Consider the following 21,482-nt stretch of genomic DNA (forward strand, 5'->3'; position numbering starts at 1 on the left):
AGAGGCCCACACTCCACGAGTGTCCAGTGGGCCCGCTTTGTGCATTTCTGCTCATTGCGTCTTTGCCGTTCCTAGTCCATTGGCTAGTGAGCCCCCAAGAAGACCAACCTTTGATTTAACTTGCTTTCCTGGTTGCTCCAGGTGTGCTCCAACTTCCCTGCAAAGGAGAAGTTCCACAGGCCTTGCTGGTCTGCACCGAAGCCAATCTCGACATCCTGCGTGGGTTACGTTTGCCAAGGTTTGTTGGGTCCCATCCGGATACCGACACCGCAGTCAACTAGATCCTTCGTGGGACAGCTCGAATCCAGCTCCTGGTCATCATCGACGTCTCCTGGACCTCATGGCTGAAGAGACAAACTTCACCTTCTCACCTGAAATCACCAGACATCTGGTGGCATCTTTCTATCGTCGCCCTGGTCACTGGCTAGTGGCGCAGACTCTGTCTCCTCTGCTTTCAGGTTCTTCACATCTCCCATCCACCCTTGGTTCCACCCGGACACTTTTCCTCTGGTCGCCTGCAGCACTTCTTCGCAGCTCTCCATTGGAATCGACGACGAAACCCTTCACGAAAAGACACCTATGTACCCGGGTTCCCTGGGCGAGGTAACACAAATACTCCGGTGCTCCCGTGGGTACTGACTCTCCAAGTGTCCTAGTCTAAAAGGTTTCCATCGTAGTTCACCTCCTTGTACCCTTAAACTTTAAAATTGTACCTTGTTTGTTTTCTATAGAAAGTCAATGGTAATCTGCGGCTGTGTTTAGACACTGCACGCGTCTCCTGTGGGCCTCCTACATCCTAACCTTTGGTTGTTCTGAGTAGCCCCAGCGATTCCACAGGCCCCAGGCCTACTTTCTATTTCTCACGTGGTTCTTATACCACTATTTTAGTATATGGTTTGTGAGGCCCCTAGGGCAAAACGTATACTGTGCAACTTATCGTATGCTAAGTAAGTTCCTTGCATTGTACTTTTACCTCTGACCTCATAAAGAGTGCAGATGGGTTGTGCTTAGAATAAATACATATATATTTGATATATACCTTGTGTGGTGTGCTTTCACTTGGTACTCGAGATTATAAATGGTAAAACAGTTAGCTTAACTCGTCTCCAAGTCTTAGCCTGAAGGCTGCTCTCCACAGCTACCACTAGGATAGCTTTCTATAAGGTTGACTTTATAACCTACCATCAATAAGGGTTGATTAGACTGGTGCAAGGTGCCCGCTAGAAGAGTGGACATCATATACCAGGCTAACTTCTCACACTAGTGAGATGAAAAGGGAGCACAGATAATAAATGTTAAAGGCTCACTGCGAAACATAGGTTGCATCGGTGAGTCTGAAGGAAGGGGATGTGAAAATAAGCGCCCTGCAGGTCCAACAGCACTATCCTTTCTCCAGGAATCATGGCAGAGATTATATGGACATGGGTGAGCATTTGGAATTTGTCCGTGGACAAAAAAAGCAATGACCTACAACAGAATAGAGGGCTCTGTGCATCTTTAGCACTAGAGGTAGCGTGAATAACACTCAGTCCCTACTTCCAAGGTTGGTACCCTCTATATAGCTCCTTTGGCCAAAAGAGCCTGCACTTCCTGGCACTTCCTTGCATAAAAATTATATTTGGTCCTACAGGAAGTGCTCTGAAGTAGGTGGCAGGTACAGTTTGTCAAAAAGGAATTGCACGGCAGAGCTGCGTTGGACAATCTGCAGGGCCTATTTGTCAGACGTGAGATGTTGCCACCCCTAGCAAGTGGCTGATCCAGCCTCCTACTAAGTAGATGTGCACATGTAAGGGAGCAATTAAGGGGTTTGGAAGCTATGGCTGGAGGAGCAAAAGAATGGGATGAAAGCTGGTCCTGGTAGCCGGATCACTGTCTGCTGGGCCTATGGCCCAGACCTTAAAAGGGGTGGGAAGCTTTTTGTGCCAGCAGAGAAGTCTGGTGCTGCAAAAGGGCAAAATTGTTCATGGTATTTCCTGACTGATGCTGATAGGCCCAGGGAGGGTGCCATTGCCCAGCTCTCCTTAGAACACTGCAGGGCAAAATCTGCGTTCTCAGCAAACGGGCTGGAGACGTGGAAAGGCATGTCATTTAAAGATGGCTGGATGTCTCCCGAGAAGCCAGTGGACTTCAGCCGGGCATGGCGGTGAAGCACCAAGCTGGTTCCTATAGCCCTATTTAGACAGTTGCGGTGTCCAGGCTGAATGACAAATTCAGCCGCATCCCAACCATTCTGAATAGTTCGGACTAGAGAAGCCCTAAAGTCTTTGGGGACAATGGGCAAGATCTCACCAACCATGTATCAGTGCGTGGGTGTAGCAGCCAAATAATCAGCTTACACGGACAGACTTCATGACCAGGCTGGGCGAGGGTAATGTGCTTCTTGTGTTTCTTCTTTGACTTCCTCAAAGACTTAAAAAATGAGGAAGATGTGCCTTAGGCACAACTTGTGGAGCTGGAGCGGGTCTTCGCCTTAGATTTCCACCTGGCGCAGGACTAGCACAGAGCCTTTCGGTGCTTCGCCCCGTAGAGCTGTGCCTCGCACTCGATGGCCATAGGGATCATCTGGGCACAATCGCCGCAGGACTTGGAGTCGTGTAAAAAATCTAAACACCGGACATACACAGAAGATCTCTTCGCAACAGTTTCTACAAGGTTTGAACCCTGTAATTTTAGAGGGTGACGTCCCTTAAACACTGGAAACTTTTCAAAGAAAAATCACTTTACAGTGAACCAGGAGGGAGCTGATCTCCAGATCCACATCTGAAGGCGCAGAAAGGACGGACGTCAGCGGGCATGGTTGGCACTTACATGTGGCTTCATTCGTCACTTCCCAAAGGAAAAGACATCGATGCAGTCACATAGCACCACCTACAGGCTTGCATGAGCACTGCTTTTGAGTTTTAAGGATCAAGTATGACGCCTGGAGGAAATTCACATGGTGAGGAATCTGCTTCTTAAAAGTATCCATCAGGAAAATTGATTAGTCCGGTAAGGTTGCCAGTAAACATCTTTGGGGAAACCCAGATCTGCTACAGAGTGGCTTTTTACAAATATAATGTAGTAATTGGGTCCACGCTTGTAGGAAGTTCTCAAGTAGATTTATTGAGCAGTTAGATTATGACAAGTACAAGCTCAATAGGAGACCCCACCAGGAGCATCCATCTAGGTGCTCAGCCCATCCAACTGTCACCACTAAGGCAGAACACCAACATTCTGATAGCTGCATAGATGAACATTTCATTGGTGGTAGAAAGGCATTACATTGAGAATGGCAGGATACCACATATCCCCTTTTCTTATACAGAAAACAAAAGCTAGAAAAAGAAAATCAGAACCAGGGAAATAAAAGCAAGCAAAATTAGCAAAAGAAGGAAAGAAACAGCGAAAAGAGAACACCCGTCACAAGCAAAGCAACAAGAGAAATAAAGAAACTCACATCAGCAAGAGAAGTCAAGAAATAGAAATTGAACAATGGAACCAAAGAGAAATCCAGAAATAGGAATAGAAGAATGGAACCAAACATGTAAACCATCCTTCCTTCTTACACAACAGCAGAAAAGAAAAGAATAGAAGAAAATACGAAAAACAACTCCAACGCACCCCTACTGGCCAGAACAGGAATGAATGGAGATTGAAAATAAATTATAGATTTCAACAGAAAAACAGATAGGAAGAAGAAAACAGAAAAGAAGATGAGGAACAATTAGGGAGAAACCTCATCAAAACACCATTAACCTAAAACAAAATACAAATCAGTAATGCAAAGGTAACAGTGCGAGAAAATTTAAACAAGATACAATGAAAACAGAACATATTTAGCTATAAATGCATGAAAGCACTTAAATAAAATTAAAACATAAGCTAAATATGATAATAAGACCCAATCTCTTAATCCTCATCTATGTTCATCTATGCAGCTATCAGAATGTTGGTGTTCTGCCTTAGTGGTGACAGTTGGATGGGCTGAGCACCTAGATGGATGCTCCTGGTGGGGTCTCCTATTGAGCTTGTACTTGTCATAATCTAACTGCTCAATAGGAGACCCCACCAGGAGCATCCATCTAGGTGCTCAGCCCATCCAACTGTCACCACTAAGGCAGAACACCAACATTCTGATAGCTGCATAGATGAACATTCCATTGGTGGTAGAAAGGCATTACATTGAGAATGGCAGGATACTACAGTTTTAATACTCTGTTCACTGCAAAGCGCATCGCTGGATTGGCGCTCACCTTCTGTACCGGCACCAGCACTTTGAATCTCGCCTCGTCGTGGGACATCGCACTAACTCTGCCTGCTTCCTGTGGGGGAACCCCTGTTTGGACCTCGGGGCCAGTAACGCTGCAGGGCTGCGAGCGTGCAGGGAATACCTGACCCAGGTGTCCCTGCGAGACCGAGCCCAGCTTCCGGTCCGCTCTCCCTGCAGCTCCACCCCCCGCCCATCAGAGGGTTGCCAAAACCACCTGGCCCAGCCCTTGCCATTGGGATACTCTGTTCACTGCAAAGCGCATCGCTGGATTGGCGCTCACCTTCTGTACCGGCACCAGCACTTTGAATCTCGCCGCACCCGCTCCACGGGTGCCGCTTCGTCGTGGGACATCGCACTAACTCTGCCTGCTTCCTGTGGGGGAACCCCTGTTTGGACCTCGGGGCCAGTAACGCTGCAGGGCTGCGAGCGTGCAGGGACTACCTGACCCAGGTGTCCCTGCGAGACCGAGCCCAGCTTCCGGTCCGCTCTCCCTGCAGCTCCACCCCCCGCCCATCAGAGGGTTGCCAAAACCACCTGGCCCAGCCCTTGCCATTGGGATACTCTGTTCACTGCAAAGCGCATCGCTGGATTGGCGCTCACCTTCTGTACCGGCACCAGCACTTTGAATCTCGCCGCACCCGCTCCGCGGGTGCCGCTTCGTCGTGGGACATCGCACTAACTCTGCCTGCTTCCTGTGGGGGAACCCCTGTTTGGACCTCGGGGCCAGTAACGCTGCAGGGCTGCGAGCGTGCAGGGACTACCTGACCCAGGTGTCCCTGCGAGACCGAGCCCAGCTTCCGGTCCGCTCTCCCTGCAGCTCCACCCCCCGCCCATCAGAGGGTTGCCAAAACCACCTGGCCCAGCCCTTGCCATTGGGATACTCTGTTCACTGCAAAGCGCATCGCTGGATTGGCGCTCACCTTCTGTACCGGCACCAGCACTTTGAATCTCGCCGCACCCGCTCCGCGGGTGCCGCTTCGTCGTGGGACATCGCACTAACTCTGCCTGCTTCCTGTGGGGGAACCCCTGTTTGGACCTCGGGGCCAGTAACGCTGCAGGGCTGCGAGCGTGCAGGGACTACCTGACCCAGGTGTCCCTGCGAGACCGAGCCCAGCTTCCGGTCCGCTCTCCCTGCAGCTCCACCCCCCGCCCATCAGAGGGTTGCCAAAACCACCTGGCCCAGCCCTTGCCATTGGGATACTCTGTTCACTGCAAAGCGCATCGCTGGATTGGCGCTCACCTTCTGTACCGGCACCAGCACTTTGAATCTCGCCGCACCCGCTCCGCGGGTGCCGCTTCGTCGTGGGACATCGCACTAACTCTGCCTGCTTCCTGTGGGGGAACCCCTGTTTGGACCTCGGGGCCAGTAACGCTGCAGGGCTGCGAGCGTGCAGGGACTACCTGACCCAGGTGTCCCTGCGAGACCGAGCCCAGCTTCCGGTCCGCTCTCCCTGCAGCTCCACCCCCCGCCCATCAGAGGGTTGCCAAAACCACCTGGTCCAGCCCTTGCCATTGGGATACTCTGTTCACTGCAAAGCGCATCGCTGGATTGGCGCTCACCTTCTGTACCGGCACCAGCACTTTGAATCTTGCCGCACCCGCTCCGCGGGTGCCGCTTCGTCGTGGGACATCGCACTAACTCTGCCTGCTTCCTGTGGGGGAACCCCTGTTTGGACCTCGGGGCCAGTAACGCTGCAGGGCTGCGAGCGTGCAGGGACTACCTGACCCAGGTGTCCCTGCGAGAACGAGCCCAGCTTCCGGTCCGCTCTCCCTGCAGCTCCACCCCCCGCCCTTTCCCACCACTATAAACAGTATTTGTTCTCCCGCAGCGCGGGACGCAGCTCGGGGCGAAGACCGGGCTAAGAGCGGGCCGTTTGAGGCCGTTCGAGGACATAGAGGACTGGCCTGGCCCACCCCCCTTGGTTTGTGTTTGCTAGCTTGCTCATTGCAATTATTAGGCACATTGTTGGTATTGTGATTCATACTTACTATGAATACACGGGGTTGCCGCAGTAAAACTGCCATGGGGCTGAGTAAGCCTAGCGGGACACTGGATGATTTTATTGTAAAGACTAACTTGGCAATTGATGTTGAGATTACAAAAATGCAAAAGAGGGTGTCATTAGAGCTTGACGCGGCACGTAGGCTCTCACAGACTTTTGCCCATTCCAAAAAATCTTCTTTGGGGACAATTGCGTCTGCTGTTTCGCCACAACATGTTTCCTGCCCACCTCCACTGTTAATTCAGGCCGATGTTCACCATGCTCCCCTTTTTCTTCAACCAGAGCCTACACCCATTCTAATTGCTGTGCCCCCTAAAACTCCCGAGGGAATTGTGCCCATTGGGCCTGGGACTGTCATTACTTTGCCCAAAAAATCCGACCCTCCTCCCCCCGTAGCGAAAAATAAAAACAAAGAAGGACCAACGTTAAAAATAAAGAAAAGCTATGCGAGCTCTGCCTACGCCCGCAAGAAAGCTAAAATCGCAAGGTTGCAGTTTTCTAATAATAGACGAACACTACCTACCACGGGGGAGATTATAGAAGCCACAAATTTGGATAGCCACCTAATGGGGGGGGTAATGAATACAGCAATCTTAATGTACTCCCGGACCCGACTTTAGGGCCTTCTCCCACATATGATGAGAAACTTACAGAGGGAGGGCAAAGTAAGTCAGGGAGGGACAGAGACAAGAGGAGTGATGACGAAGATTTTCTCAAAACAGTTTGGGTCACATTAAAACAGTTACTGTCACCGCTTGAACTCAGACTGTCACGCATCGAGAATAATCTTTTAGAGATGGATAAGACCTTAGTCTCCCTGGCCACTCTTAGCCTGAAGCAACTGGAAGCAAGTTTTCCTCGTATTGCTGAAGGTACTCACCAGGATGGTGATGATGGTATCCACCCGGCCCCAGTGACTGATGTTAGCCCCCCTGCCCCTGCAACAGTGCCCCCTGTTCTTCCTCCACCCTTACGTAAGCCCACTCCAATACCCAAACCCCGGTCTAAGCTTAATGCTTTAGATCTCTCCGCATCAAAACTCTTAATACCAGTGACAAAAGGCCCTGAGGACGTGACTTTACCAAAACCAGTCCCTAAGGCTGCCAATAAGCCCAATAACATTAATATGCCTCCTATTGCATCTATAGCCAATCAGCACCATGGTCGCCAGAACTTTCGTGGGGGTTATATTGATCTCCCTCCTGACGCCGGACCCTATGTTGTTGTATTGGCTGGTGTACCAGCACTTGACCCACATTCCATGGAGACCCAGTGGTCCCTAAGGAATAAGGTGACTCACTGGCTTAATGTCAATAGGCAGCTTCCTAACGCTCTTAGGAGTAGGGTATTAATGGTTAGGAGAGTGCCATGGGTGGGTTCTACATATAAATCCATTCCTGGCGACTGTATAGTGGTTTCATTTGCAGACCCCCACACAGCCCAATATATTAGTTCATGGGGCCCAGGTGATACTGACCAATCCATTGTCATCAGACCACTTACTTTTTTCTACCCCCCAAAACAGATTGTCGAGCCACCTGGGGCTTGGTCAATAGTTCGCAATCGAAGACGGAAAGGACACGGGGATGGTTGGCAACCTATTAACAACTGGTGGGAAGGAGCGCCCACTAGGAATAGGTTTGAGTGCCTGGATCAGGTGGATTGACTGGGAATGAGTGTTGCTCCAATTTTTACCAATGCCCATAACCCCCAAATGGAAACTGATTCTAGTGAAAAGTTAATGCTTAGATCCCAAGTTCCAAGTCACATTGGGCTAGACTCAAGCCCCCCTAAACAACAAGATCTTACTCCCCAGGTTACATGACCGGTAGAGCCTGCACACTCGCAAGAGCCTGCACATTCGCAAGATCTGAAAGGCATAAAGGGGACTGGAGGGCTTCATCCCCAGGGATGTAGAAACCCAATGCACTCTCTTCTTTCCTGGAACGTAGCAGGCCTTGGTAGTAAGATCACCCACAAACCTTGGCTGGAGATTGTTCAGAAGTATGGCATCCTCTGTCTTCAGGAAACTTGGCTTACAGAGGAAGCCCACATGCTGGACTATCGAACCTTTCACTCACCTGCTGTGCCTTCAGCCAAGGGTCGTAATAGAGGGGGCCTGTGTACATATATCTCGAATGTAGGGGATGTAAAAGTTTGTGATTTTCACTCCAGTCAGTATTTCCAAATTATATCATTTAAATGGGGCACTTCGCAAAGGGTGGTTCTTGTGAACTTTTATAATAACTTGCCAATTAGCGAAGTGGAATCAAATATGAACATTATGATCCATCATATCCACAAACTGAGAGAACAAGGTACAGGGGATCACATAATGTTGTGGGTGGGTGACTTCAACTGTACCATCTGCCCGTTTTGTGAGTTAGGTTTGTGCGGCCTCTCAGATCTCAGGGAGGATGGTCCCTTGCACTTCTCACACACCAACATGGGATCTCTCCTTAATAATGTCATATTTACCTTTGACCTCACTTTTATTAACCAGGCATGCTCCCCCCGGTTCCCTTTGCCCCAACGTACAATGGAAGAGGTTGTAAAACCACAATTGATTTTGCGTTGATATCACCAACTCATCCTGACTTCATAACCTACTGGGAAATTGGGGATGACCCTATGAGCGATCATTATCCCATCACCTTCGGGGTAAAACTGCTGGGGGATAAACCACACGAACCGAGCAGGGTTTCATACCCATATGATGTTACCCTAACCAAGACTAACGGGTACGCAATTAAATGGGAGAAAATGAATCCAACATCCTTCTTCCAAAACCTCCTATCCTCTTGTCCCACGGACATTCTTGCCTGCCTAGAGGAAGATACTGATCCAAAGAGCATTATGGCTGCATTTTCTAACATTCAGCGTCACATAAAAAAATGCACTTACTGGGAACTATAAGGATAATGGGAGGCATACCCGTGGGTGGTTTGACTCTAGATGTACATCCACACTGAAAAATTTAAAGAAAGCTCTATCCGCTGACCCAAAAAATAGGGTCCAAATCCGCCAGGCGAGACAAGAATACAAGCTGGCTATTAAACAGCAGAGGGCGAAACTGAAGAAGGAGGCCTGGGAAGCCTTGGGGGAAGCCGCTAGGAATAAGGATAGCAATGCCTTTTGGAAAGTTATAAGATCCGTCTATAATTTAAGTGATGGAGATAACTCTGTGGAAGTAGCTATTACGGGTGAGCTCTGGGCAGAACATTACGGTAACCTCTATTCTAATAATATTCAGGGGAATGCCTCGAGCCCATGTAGGGCGATTTCACCTGTAGATAATATAACACAGGGTAACCAGCTAACTGTCTCTCCAGCATCTCCTTACCCGATTGAATTGGTATTTACTACCTCAGAAGTTGAAGAGGCCCTCAGGGAAAGTGCCTCAGGTAAAGCCCCCGGCCCTGATCACACCCCAGTGGATGTTTATAAATCTGAGCCGCATTTTTGGGTCCCTTTGCTTACAAACGTATTGAATATGGGAAATAAATGCGGGTTCGTCACCACCTGGTCGGATGCGATTGTGGTTCCCATATTCAAAAAAGGGAATAGGGACGACCCAGCTTGCTACCGTCCAATATCGTTATTGGACGGACTCATGAAAGTCGCAGGTAGGATACTTCTCAAGAAAATACAACACTGGGAAGAAGAGAAAAAGGTCATCTCGGAGTTCCAATACGGGTTCCGGAAGGGACTAGGGACACTTGAGCAATGTTTAAACTTGTCCCTATTAGTCTCTAAGTACACGCAGGCTAAGAAAGGGGGCCTATTTGTAACCTTTGTCGACCTCAGCTCCGCATTTGACTGCGTGGATCATGCGCTGCTTTGGTCGACATTGGAGGACATTGGGGTGGACTCAACAATTCTCACATTTATAAAGGAATTATACAGAGATGCAGGGGCCAGAGTAAGGTTCGGGACTAAGGGGGAATGTTCTCAAAAATTTGCCATAAATAGAGGAGTGAGGCAAGGCTGCATACTCGCGCCATTGCTTTTTACCTTTTATATAAATTCTATTGCGGAGAGTTTATTAACCCTGTCAAGCGATTATCCGGCTGTCAATGGTAGGCCCGTACCCATTCTTTTATATGCCGACGACGCGGCAATCATGTCAAGGACAAAAGTAGGCTTGCAGAGAGCAGTAACCGAATTCTCATCCTATATGGGTAAAAGAAACTTGAAGGTAAACATTTCGAAAACTTTTTCAATGTCCTGCTCTCAAAAGACCAATAGACCCCCATGCTCAATGTTTCTGGACAAGCAAAAGATTGCTTTAACAGACACATTTTGCTATCTGGGAATTGTGTTTGATAGGCGGGGAAGGTGGAAACATGCAGTATCAGCAAGGAAACTTGCTTTCACTCGCGCCATAGGTGCTTTACGAACCTTCGCAGGCAAAATTGGGGGTAAACCCATTGAAGAAATGATACAGATCTACCGGGCAAAGTGCATATCCACGGCCATGTATGGCGCTGGTTTATGGGGTTTTGAGAATGTGTCCTCTTTACAAACCTGTGAGAACATTTTCATTTGTTATCTGTTGGGCGTATCAAAAACCACGTCGACTTTCATGACCCACATTGAGACTGGTGTCAAATATCTTAGCGACAGCATAAAAATATCACCATGTCTGCTTTGGCATAAGATTTGGACCAATGAGGAGTGTTTATTGAATAGAAACCTCATTAAAGACTGTATGGTTCTGGATGGTGTAGCAAAAATCAAATGGCTGCGACATGTACAAACGCTGTTCCTTAACATTGGACACCCTGAATTTTATGATGACCCAGAGAGTTTACAAAGCATGACTAGGCTGGCCCTTAAAAAATCATTAATTACACATCTGGAAAGTGCAAGATGGGACAGGGAGAAACTTAAAGGTACAATCCTAAGCTATCAGCAAATTACCCTTACTGAGGGCTTACAATCGTATCTTGGGATTGAAATAGCACCCTACCCTCGCATGCTCCTGACTAGGCTGCGCCTAGGGATTTTCTTCCGCATGGTCACTCTACCGAAACAGAACGATTGGACCTCGCTGAAACTAATATGTCCATGTGATGACCATTCAATACAAAGCAATATTCACATCATGTTCTTTTGTAAACTGTATATTAGCCCCAGGAAACTATTTCTTTTACCACTACTTAAGTGCTGGGGGATTAGAACTTGTAAACTTGCATATCTGAAATTATTGCTTTTAGAAGATGCGGATATTATCTTTACTGTTTCTTGCTTTTTGAAGTCAGTGATGAAATTTAGAAATTCAATGTGTTAAGTAGTACATGTCAGTATTGACCAGCAGAATATGAGACTCTTTGTTTAATGATCGCTCGCAGATCTTAAATTTTAGAGAAATGTTTTAACTATTTTTTAAATTTGTTCAAATTGTTTTTAAATTTTCGTGCATAAATTGTACTTGTATGCATTTATGATTTTCTTGATAAAATCGAATAAAGCTTATACTTACTTACTTACTTACAGTTTTAACCACCAGGTAGGCTAAATAGGGCTTAGAAAGCAGGTGAATATCATTCCCAAAAACGATCTTGGACTGCCAAATGAGTTAATTTTTTGTTGTGACTCTCTAGCAATTATTCTTCTGCTTGTTAAATGGTAAGCAACTTTGGGCTTTCTAGTTTGTATTCCCTTTTCTTAAATGTATGCGAGTGCCCACGGGGCAGGACAGGTACCTTATACCACGAAATTAAACATATAGGACTGTTCATGAACTTAAACTGGATTACACCTTAATATTCACCTGTGACATCTGGCTGTTCCTCTGGTGTGCGTTTTTCCGACTGCTGTGACTGCTTCTCTTGAGGTGAACAGTCTTTCTGCTGCTCCTGCATCACTGGTTGCTCATCCGGCTTCTGCAACTGATCTTCGCGTGATTTCTGCTCGGCCTGCTGCACGGACGGCCGGTCATCTGATTTCTGCAATGGATGTTGTTGTCCTTTAAGTTCGGTTTCTCTCTCAAACTGCTGTTTCTGTAATTGCTCTCCCTTCTCTTTCTGAAATGATTCCATCCCTAACTGTTCACCCTCCTGCAGTTCGGTGGTATGCTTCTCCGACTTCTCAACCTGGTTCTGCAGTTCTCCCTCTTTGTCTGCATGGGTCTCCAACTGCTTTGTCAGTCTTTGCACCTGACCCTCATTTTCCAAGATATTTTCCTGTTGTGCCAAGCTCTCGGGCTGCTCATCCTCTTTTGAATGTGGTTGTGACTCGTTCCATGTTTCCAGCTGTTTTTCCTTCTCTGTGTGTTTTTGGTGCTGCAGCTTATGTTCCCGTATTTGTGGCTGCTCATTCTGCTTTAGAGGTTGCTCATTCTGTGCCTGGTTGATCTCATCTGTCTGTTGCCCTGGCGGCATGGCTTGCTGCACTTCCATGCCGGACTGCCTTTCATGCAGGTGAACAACTGTTGGCTGCAGTCTGCTGTTCTGTCCTTTTTGTGGAGCTAGCTCCACTGTCTGTTGCAGCAGTGGAACTGCTGGCTGTAGTTCAAACTGAGATTCCGGTGGCTGCGATCGATTTTCTTGGTATCCACCTTTTGTTTGTGTCTCTTGGAATTGCAGTTGTCTGATTTCTTTCTTCTTCTGTGACGGTTCTTGTTGTTGTGGCAAACAATCTACTGCTTTGGGTTGCTTTTGACTTTGCTCTTTCAACAGCAGGACCTTACTTTCCTGTGCACTGATATGCTGGTGTTCAGTCTGATGTTCAGGCCGCTCCAAGTGCTCTTTTTGTGGCATCTGCTCTGCTGTCTGCTCTAAATGCCGCTCGTGGCATGCATCAGTGTCCATATGCTGTACCCTCTCCGCTTGCCCATGCTCTTCCATTTGCTGTGACTGCGATTCTTGCTGCATTTGTTCTGTACACAGTTGAGGCAACTCAGGTTGTTGCTCTTGCTTTTCTGGCTGCGTTTTTTGCTTCGCCTGCACAATCAATTGCTGCGGCTGCTCAGAATGTGATAACTTAACCTCCAGCGGCCGTGACTGCTTAGATTGCTGTACCTGCTCAGTTTGCTGCTGTACCTCCAGCAGCACTGGGTGCTCATTTTGCTGCCTCCTCTGAACTTCCAGCTGTTGCAAATTCTCACTTTGAAGCTCTTGTACATCGAACTGCTGGACCTGCTCAGACTGCTGCACCTGTACCTCATGTTGCTGTACTTGTGTGTCTTGCGGATGTTCTTGAGTTTGCTTCTCCAGTACCTCTTCCAGCAGTGCTGCCCTCTCCTCTAGCTCCTTGGACAGCTCTTCTAGTTGATATGCTTGCTCTTCTAGCTGTTTGGCTTGTTCCTTCAGCAGCTGTGCCTGCCCTTTCAGTTGCAGTGCCTGCTCTTTCATCTGTCGTGCCTGCTCCTCTTGTCGACATCTATATTCTTGTTTACGTTTCTGTAACTGCTCTGGGCTTTCATTTAGGTTCGACCCTTCCTGCTGATGTTGGGGCTCCTGGTCATCCTTTCGGAGAGGAAGGCCCGGTTGCTGTAGAAGCTCCACATCTTCCATTTGTAGCTGCAGAATTTCTTGATCTTCCTTTGCCTGTTCACATTCTCGTAGGTGTAGAGGTGTTTGATCTTCGACTGCCTGCTCCAAAGGATCCTGGTCTTCCATTAGCTCTTGTAGAAGCTCTTGATCTTCCACTGGTTGCTCAACTTCCTTGCTATGTACATGCACATGATCTTTTTGCAGCTGTCCACGTGTCTGCTCTTTTTGCTCCTGTACAGTCCCCTGCTCCTTCTGGTGTACATGCAAATGGCCTTTCAGTTGTTGCACCTGCCACTTAGGCTGTAGAGGAACCTGGTCTGTCTGATGCTGGTCTAGTGTCAGGTCTGCCTTGTGTTGAGCAGTGAAATGGTCTTTCTTCTCCTGTGAAGAAACTAGGCCTGTTTTCTGCTGTAGCAGTACCTGGTCTCCTGGTTTCTGAAGAGGTACCCGGTTTGCCTTCTGCTGTACAGGCACATGTTCTTCTTGGTTGTGTAGAGTCACTGAGCTATTCTGCTCTTCTACATGCATCTGTTCTTCCTGTTGTATATGCACATGAGACTGGTCATTCTGTTCCGCAAGCACCAAGACTTCCTGTCGCTGTAGAGTAACTTGGCCTTTCTGTTGCATAGGCACCTGGTCTTGAGGCTCCTGGCCATGCAGTTCCTGGTTCTGCAGCTCCTGTGTGGTCACCTGGTCTTTCAGCTGATGCTCCTGCAGCCCCTGTGTGGGGGCCTGTTCTTTCAGCTGCTGGTCCTGCAGATCCTGAGCAGGCACCTGGTCTTTCACCTGCTCGGCAGGCACCTGGTCTTTCACCTGCTCGGCAGGCACCTGGTCTTTCACCTGCACGGCAGGCACCTGGTCTTTCACCTGCTCGGCAGGCACCTGGTCTTTCACCTGCTCGGCAGGCACCTGGTCTTTCACCTGCTCGGCAGGCACCTGGTCTTTCACCTGCTCGGCAGGCACCTGGTCTTTCACCTGCTCGGCAGGCACCTGGTCTTTCACCTGCTCGGCAGGCACCTGGTCTTTCACCTGCTCGGCAGGCACCTGGTCTTTCACCTGCTCGGCAGGCACCTGGCCTTTCAGCCACTCGGCAGGCACCTGGCCTTTCAGCCGCTCGGCAGGCACCTGGCCTTTCAGCCGCTCGGCAGGCACCTGGTCTTTCAGCTGCCCGGCAGGCACCTGGTCTTTCAGCTGCCCGGCAGGCACCTGGTCTTTCAGCTGCCCGGCAGGCACCTGGTCTTTCAGCTGCCCGGCAGGCACCTGGTCTTTCAGCTGCCCGGCAGGCACCTGGTCTTTCAGCTGCCCGGCAGGCACCTGGTCTTTCAGCTGCCCGGCAGGCACCTGGTCTTTCAGCTGCCCGGCAGGCACCTGGCTTTTCAACTGCTGATCCTGCAGCTCCTGAGCAGTCAACTGGTCTTTTTGTTGCTGGTCCTGCAGCTTCTGGGTGGGCACCTGTTCTTTCAGCTTCTGGGTGGGCACCTGGTCTTTTTGTTGTTGGTCATGCAGCTCATCGCCAGGCACCTGGTCTTTCAGTTCATCGCCAGGCACCTGGTCTTTCAGCTCATGGGCAGGCACCTGGTCTTTCAGCTCATGGGCAGGCACCTGCTCTTTCAGCTCATGGCCAGGCACCTGCTCTTTCAGCTCCTGGGCAGGCACCTGGTCTTTCAGCTCCTGGGCAGGCACCTGGTCTTTCAGCTCCTGGGCAGGCACCTGGTCTTTCAGCTCCTGGGCAGGCACCTGGTCTTTCAGCTCCTGGGCAGGCACCTGGTCTTTCAGCTCCTGGGCAGGCACCTGGTCTTTCAGCTCCTGGGCAGGCACCTGGTCTTTCAGCTCCTGGGCAGGTACCTGGTCTTTCAGCTGCTCAGCAGGCACCTGGTCTTTCAGCTGCTCAGCAGGCACCTGGTCTTTCAGCTGCTCAGCAGGCACCTGGTCTTTCAGCTGCTCAGCAGGCACCTGGTCTTTCAGCTGCTCAGCAGGCACCTGGTCTTTCAGCTCCTCAGCAGGCACCTGGTCTTTCAGCTTCTGATCCTGCAGCTCCTCAGCAGGCACCTGGTCTTTCAGCTTCTGATCCTGCAGCTCCTCAGCAGGCACCTGGTCTTTCAGCTGCTCAGCAGGCACCTGGTCTTTCAGCTGCTCAGCAGGCACCTGGTCTTTCATCTGCTCAGCAGGCACCTGGTCTTTCAGCTGCTCAGCAGGCACCTGGTCTTTCAGCTGCTCAGCCTGCAGCTCCTCAGCAGGCACCTGGTCTTTCAGCTGCTCAGCAGGCACCTGGTCTTTCAGCTGCTCAGCAGGCACCTGGTCTTTCAGCTGCTCAGCAGGCACCTGGTCTTTCAGCTGCTCAGCGGGCACCTGGTCTTTCAGCTCCTCAGCGGGCACCTGGTCTTTCAGCTCCTCAGCGGGCACCTGGTCTTTCAGCTCCTCAGCGGGCACCTGGTCTTTCAGCTGCTTAGCAGGCACCTGGTCTTTCAGCTGCTTAGCAGGCACCTGGTCTTTCAGCTGCTTAGCAGGCACCTGGTCTTTCAGCTGCTTAGCAGGCACCTGGTCTTTCAGCTGCTTAGCAGGCACCTGGTCTTTCAGCTCCTCAGCAGGCACCTGGACTTTCAGCTCCTCAGCAGGCACCTGGACTTTCAGCTCCTCAGCAGGTACCTGGTCTTTCGGCTGCTCATTGGGCACCTGGTCTTTCAGCTGCTTAGCAGGCACCTGGTCTTTCAGCTGCTTAGCAGGCACCTGGTCTTTCAGCTGCTTAGCAGGCACCTGGTCTTTCAGCTGCTCATCGGGCACCTGGTCTTTCAGCTGCTCATCGGGCACCTGGTCTTTCAGCTGCTCATCGGGCACCTGGTCTTTCAGCTGCTTAGCAGGCACCTGGTCTTTCAGCTGCTTAGCAGGCACCTGGTCTTTCAGCTGCTTAGCAGGCACCTGGTCTTTCAGCTGCTTAGCAGGCACCTGGTCTTTCAGCTGCTTAGCAGGCACCTGGTCTTTCAGCTGCTTAGCAGGCACCTGGTCTTTCAGCTGCTTAGCAGGCATCTGGACTTTCAGCTGCTTAGCAGGCACCTGGACTTTCAGCTCCTCAGCAGGCACCTGGTCTTTCAGCTCCTCAGCAGGCACCTGGTCTTTCAGCTGCTCATCGGGCACCTGGTCTTTCAGCTGCTTAGCAGGCACCTGGTCTTTCAGCTGCTTAGCAGGCACCTGGTCTTTCAGCTGCTTAGCAGGCACCTGGTCTTTCAGCTGCTTAGCAGGCACCTGGTCTTTCAGCTGCTTAGCAGGCACCTGGTCTTTCAGCTGCTTAGCAGGCACCTGGTCTTTCAGCTGCTTAGCAGGCACCTGGTCTTTCAGCTGCTTAGCAGGCACCTGGTCTTTCAGCTGCTTAGCAGGCACCTGGTCTTTCAGCTGCTTAGCAGGCACCTGGTCTTGCAGCTGCTTAGCAGGCACCTGGTCTTTCAGCTCCTCAGCAGGCACCTGGTCCTTCAGCTCCTCAGCAGGCACCTGGTCTTTCAGCTCCTCAGCAGGCACCTGGTCTTTTAGTTTCTGATCCTGCAGCTCCTGAGCAGACACCTGGTCTTTCAGCTCCTGGTCCTGCAGCTCCCGTACAGGCAGCTGATCCTTCAGTTCTTGTTCCTGCTGTTCCTGTGAAGGCACCTTGTCTTTTAGTTCCTGCAGCTCCTGTGTGGGCATATGGCAGTTCAGCTCCTCTGCAGGAACGGGTCCTTGGAGTTCCAGGTTTTGTAACTTTGGGGTGGGCACATGGTAGTTTAGCTCCTGGACGGGCAGATGGCCTTGCAGCTCCTGGGCGGGCAGATGGCCTTGCAGCTCCTGGGCGGGCAGATGGCCTTGCAGCTCCTGGGCGGGCAGATGGCCTTGCAGCTCCTGGGCGGGCAGATGGCCTTGCAGCTCCTGGGCGGGCAGATGGCCTTGCAGCTCCTGGGCGGGCAGATGGCCTTGCAGCTCCTGGGCGGGCAGATGGCCTTGCAGCTCCTGGGCGGGCAGATGGCCTTGCAGCTCCTGGGCGGGCAGATGACCTTGCAGCTCCTGGGCGGGCAGATGACCTTGCAGCTCCTGGGCGGGTACTTGGTCTTGCAGCACCTGAGCGGGTACTTGGTCTTGCAGCTTCTGGGTGGGCGCCTGCTCTTGCAGCTCCTTGTCTTTCAGCACCTTATGTTTCAGCTCTTGCTCCTCCAGCTTTTTTGCAGGCACCTGGATTTGCAGCTCCTGGCCTTCCAGGTCCTGAGTAGGTATCTGGTCTTTCAGGTCCTGTTCGGGCATCCGCTCTTGCAGCTCCTGCACGGGCACCTGGCTTTGTGGCTCTCGGTCTGGTAAGTGCTGTGCAGACTCTTGCTTTTTCAACTGCTCTGCTGCCACCTTGTCTATCAGCTGCTGTGCAGGCTCCTGGTCTTTCTGCTGCTGTACATGTACAATGTGTTTCTGCTGTAGCAACGCCTGATCTTGCTGCTGAAGGACAGGTTCCTGTTCTTTATGAGGCTGGAAAGGCAGCTTGTCTTTCTGTTGTTCAGTTGATACCTCTTCTTTCTGCTCTGGTACAGACCCCTGGGTTTTGAGTTGTCTGGGCTCTAGGTGTTTTAGTTCATGTGCAGGCAACTGTTCTATCTTCTCCTGTACATTCATAGGTTCTTGGTGCGGTTGTAGTTCTGCACTGTCCTGCTTTTGTAAACATACCTCATCTTTCTGCTGTGCTATATGATCCTGGGCCTTGCGCTGCTGTATGTCAAACTGGTCCTTCCTCTGTACTTGCATCTGGTCTTTCTGCTTCTCTATCGGCACCTGGGCTTTGTGCTGCTGTTCTTCAATCTGTTCATGCACCTGTGTTTCGTGCTGCAGTGGCTCCACCTTATCTTTAATGATGAGCATCGGCTCCTTCTGGGTCGGGGCCTGCACCTGGTTAGTCTGCTGCAGGGCGTGTCCCTGGTCAGCCTCCTGCAGGACATTCACCTGGTCTTTCTGATGCATATCTTTCACTTGACCTTTCTTCTGCAGTGCCTGCACCTGAACACACACATGGTCCTGCTGCTCCACGTGCACAGGATCCTTTTGCTGTTCATGCATTTTATCTTGAAGCAGCTGTACCTGCACCTGGCTGGTCCTTTGCAAAGGATAGTCCTTCTGCTGGGGTAATTGCACTGGGTGTTCCTGTTGTTGGTTCTGTTGCACAAGGCATTTCTGCAGCTTCTCCTGAGGACACTGCTTGTCTGGCAGTTCATGTAGTTCTCTTTGCTGCTCATTCTGGTTAAGATTATGTTCCTTCAGTTTTTGTTGATATTCTGCCTCTTTCAGTTGATGCGCCTGTTCAAGTGGAGGTTGGTCAATATTGTGTAACTGAACCCCCTGCTCCTCTTGCTGTATTAAACATCCCTGAGCTTGTTCCTGATGCTCCTTCTCTGTTTGCTCATGTTGTGAAGCTTTGTGTTGATTTAGGCAATCATGCTTCTCATCCTGCAATTGGGGGGTTTGTGGTCCTTGCAGATTCTGCACTTCATGATGTTGCTTTTTTTTTTCTCTCAGCAGTTCATGTCCCAGGTTTCTGGAAAGCTGTGTCACACTTGCCTCTTGTCTCGGAGATGAATCATGTGCCACGGGTGGATGATCCTGATCAGGGTGCTCTTCCCGATCAGTTCTAGGAAACGGCGGCTCCGCCAGATAGTGCCCCCCTTCTTTTGGATATTTGTGCTCTGATCTTAACTGTTCATCTCTATGCTGACGTTCTTGGTTCTGTTGCAGCTGCTCTCTCAGCTGCACTAGCTCATCCCTCTGTTCCTTCTCGTCTCTGACCACATCAAGGCCTTCAAGACACGTCCGATTTCCAGTTTTTCTGCCAGGTCCAGTCTTCCTTCTAACATTCTCAGCCGATGGTGGGATGAGACAACTGGTGAAGAGCTGCAAGAACACAAAAAAACATTGATTAGCCAATTAATCAATTGGAGCTTCCAAAACATCTTCCTCTTTTCTGATCATAGAACTTCTACTGGAAGTCCTCCTTCCTCTTAGACCACATTTTAGCCAATCATACTCAATTGCTCCTTGTGAAATCAATGCAAACAGGTAGTCCAACAGAGCTTGAGTCAACCCCACTCATTCTCCTATCAGGCACCAACAGGCTCTTCTCCAATTCACGCTTTCACAGAACTTCACACCCCAGACTTTGGTGATGAGAAGTCCGGATAAACAAGTGCTTAAAAGAACCAGAAAATCAATTATAAGAAGCACCTTGCAAGTACTGCTAGGTTTGATCCCCAGTCCTCCAAAATGTAAGGGACGTTTAGCAGCATCAAATATAATTCCCTAGCGCTGCCTCCCAAACGCAGCATCTGGTCTTAAATTCACATCTATCATACAGTCATTGAAACATGAATAAGAGCAGCCTGAGTAATGGCTTTACTAATATCACAATGTCCATGGTTATAATAGGCCAATGAAGCAGGTGTGGCCCTCATCATAAAGACATGCTTATACTCTAGTGGAGGAACAAATCTGCATTAATATCTTTTATAATGCACAACATGACCCATTGTGTAATCTGAACTTTAGCTGTGTAGTTAACATTTTAGTCAGACAAATGCTTTGGGGGGGGAAAAGGTTACACATTACATTATCTCTTTGCAACCAAATATAATGCTCTTTAGAAAACAGTGACCACTTGCACACCAGCCAGAGGTATTGAAATGCCCCCGGGTGCCCTGGGATCAAAAGGCTTACAAGTCAGAACTGATAAAGTCAATTCAAATTCAACTGAGGTCTTTAAACTACAGGAGACCATTCGAAAATCAAAGCTCAGCAGTTGAGATGATTGAAAGGACATTATCCTGGGATGTGAAAAGGACTCACCTTTTGTGAAAGAGTCCCAAACAAACTGTGAGCCATCTGTTCTTGGACCTTTTTTCTTGTGGAGGGATCAAGGGCAGTTTGTTCAATTTACATTTGTTTTTAGCATAGCCTCATATGTTTGTAGACTAGCTATTCTTGAAATGGGTGTTTCAGAGATGGATGAAGCTAGTATAAGGCTTGTTCTGGCTACGAAGAAGAAAATATGTCCCCCAAAGCAGAAGGCAACTCAAAGTAGGCAGGCACAGTATGACCAAGCACCAATACCGCATGGTATTTAAGACAGGAACCAGGATCAGTTGGTACCCTTGTTATTCAATAGAGTGGATCAAAACACATAGTAATCTGTCACTCCAGTCCAACAAGAGTCCATTTATTAAGGATCACTTCCCTCTGGGCCACAGAGAATCATACAAATAGTGGTCTCCAAAGCAAAGGTGCACATTTCGGTCTCTTGTCAACATAATCAGCAAATGAGGAGACACCTCTTGATATAGTTCCCATTTGAAAAGGCGCATGGGTCAACATGTTATGGATGCCGTTTTGGCACCAGAAAGTATCTCCGACTTACTTGCTAGCCACAAGAATTCGTTATTAAGATTACTCCCAATGCTGCAGTGCCCGGAGGCAAAATGTGCGAGTGTCACCTTGCTTTTTGAGCATAATACATCAGTGGTCTCTTCGTAAAGAAAAAAGCCTTCCTGCCCTGTACTGTTGGATCAAAGTCATTCAGGGTTAAATTGATGGATTTAAACTGCAGGACATTTATGTGCATGATTGATCTGTTGTTGAGTACAAGTTTATAATAAGTATGGTGCGTGGCCCAACTATCTAAATACAGAAAAATGTGTCATTACAAACACTTTTATAGAGGTTGAGAAGAGACTTCCACCAGGAAAT

General features: G+C 49.5%; 1 protein-coding gene across 3 annotated transcripts in view; it reads right to left on the bottom strand.

The window, feature by feature from the left end:
• The window catches only part of LOC144783784 (uncharacterized), a 528,515-nt gene that overhangs the window by 309,729 nt on the left and 197,304 nt on the right, over positions 1-21,482 (bottom strand). For 2 of the 3 annotated variants that reach the window (XM_078662482.1, XM_078662480.1), the window contains one exon: positions 12,029-19,637. In XM_078662482.1, the coding sequence (XP_078518608.1) occupies positions 12,029-19,637 (7,609 nt within the window). The remainder of the gene's footprint in view (positions 1-12,028; positions 19,638-21,482) is intronic. The other variant, XM_078662481.1, reaches the window with a different exon arrangement.

The sequence above is a fragment of the Lissotriton helveticus genome, chromosome 10, assembly GCF_964261635.1.
Source record: "Lissotriton helveticus chromosome 10, aLisHel1.1, whole genome shotgun sequence".
In the NCBI taxonomy this organism is placed as follows: domain Eukaryota; kingdom Metazoa; phylum Chordata; class Amphibia; order Caudata; family Salamandridae; genus Lissotriton; species Lissotriton helveticus.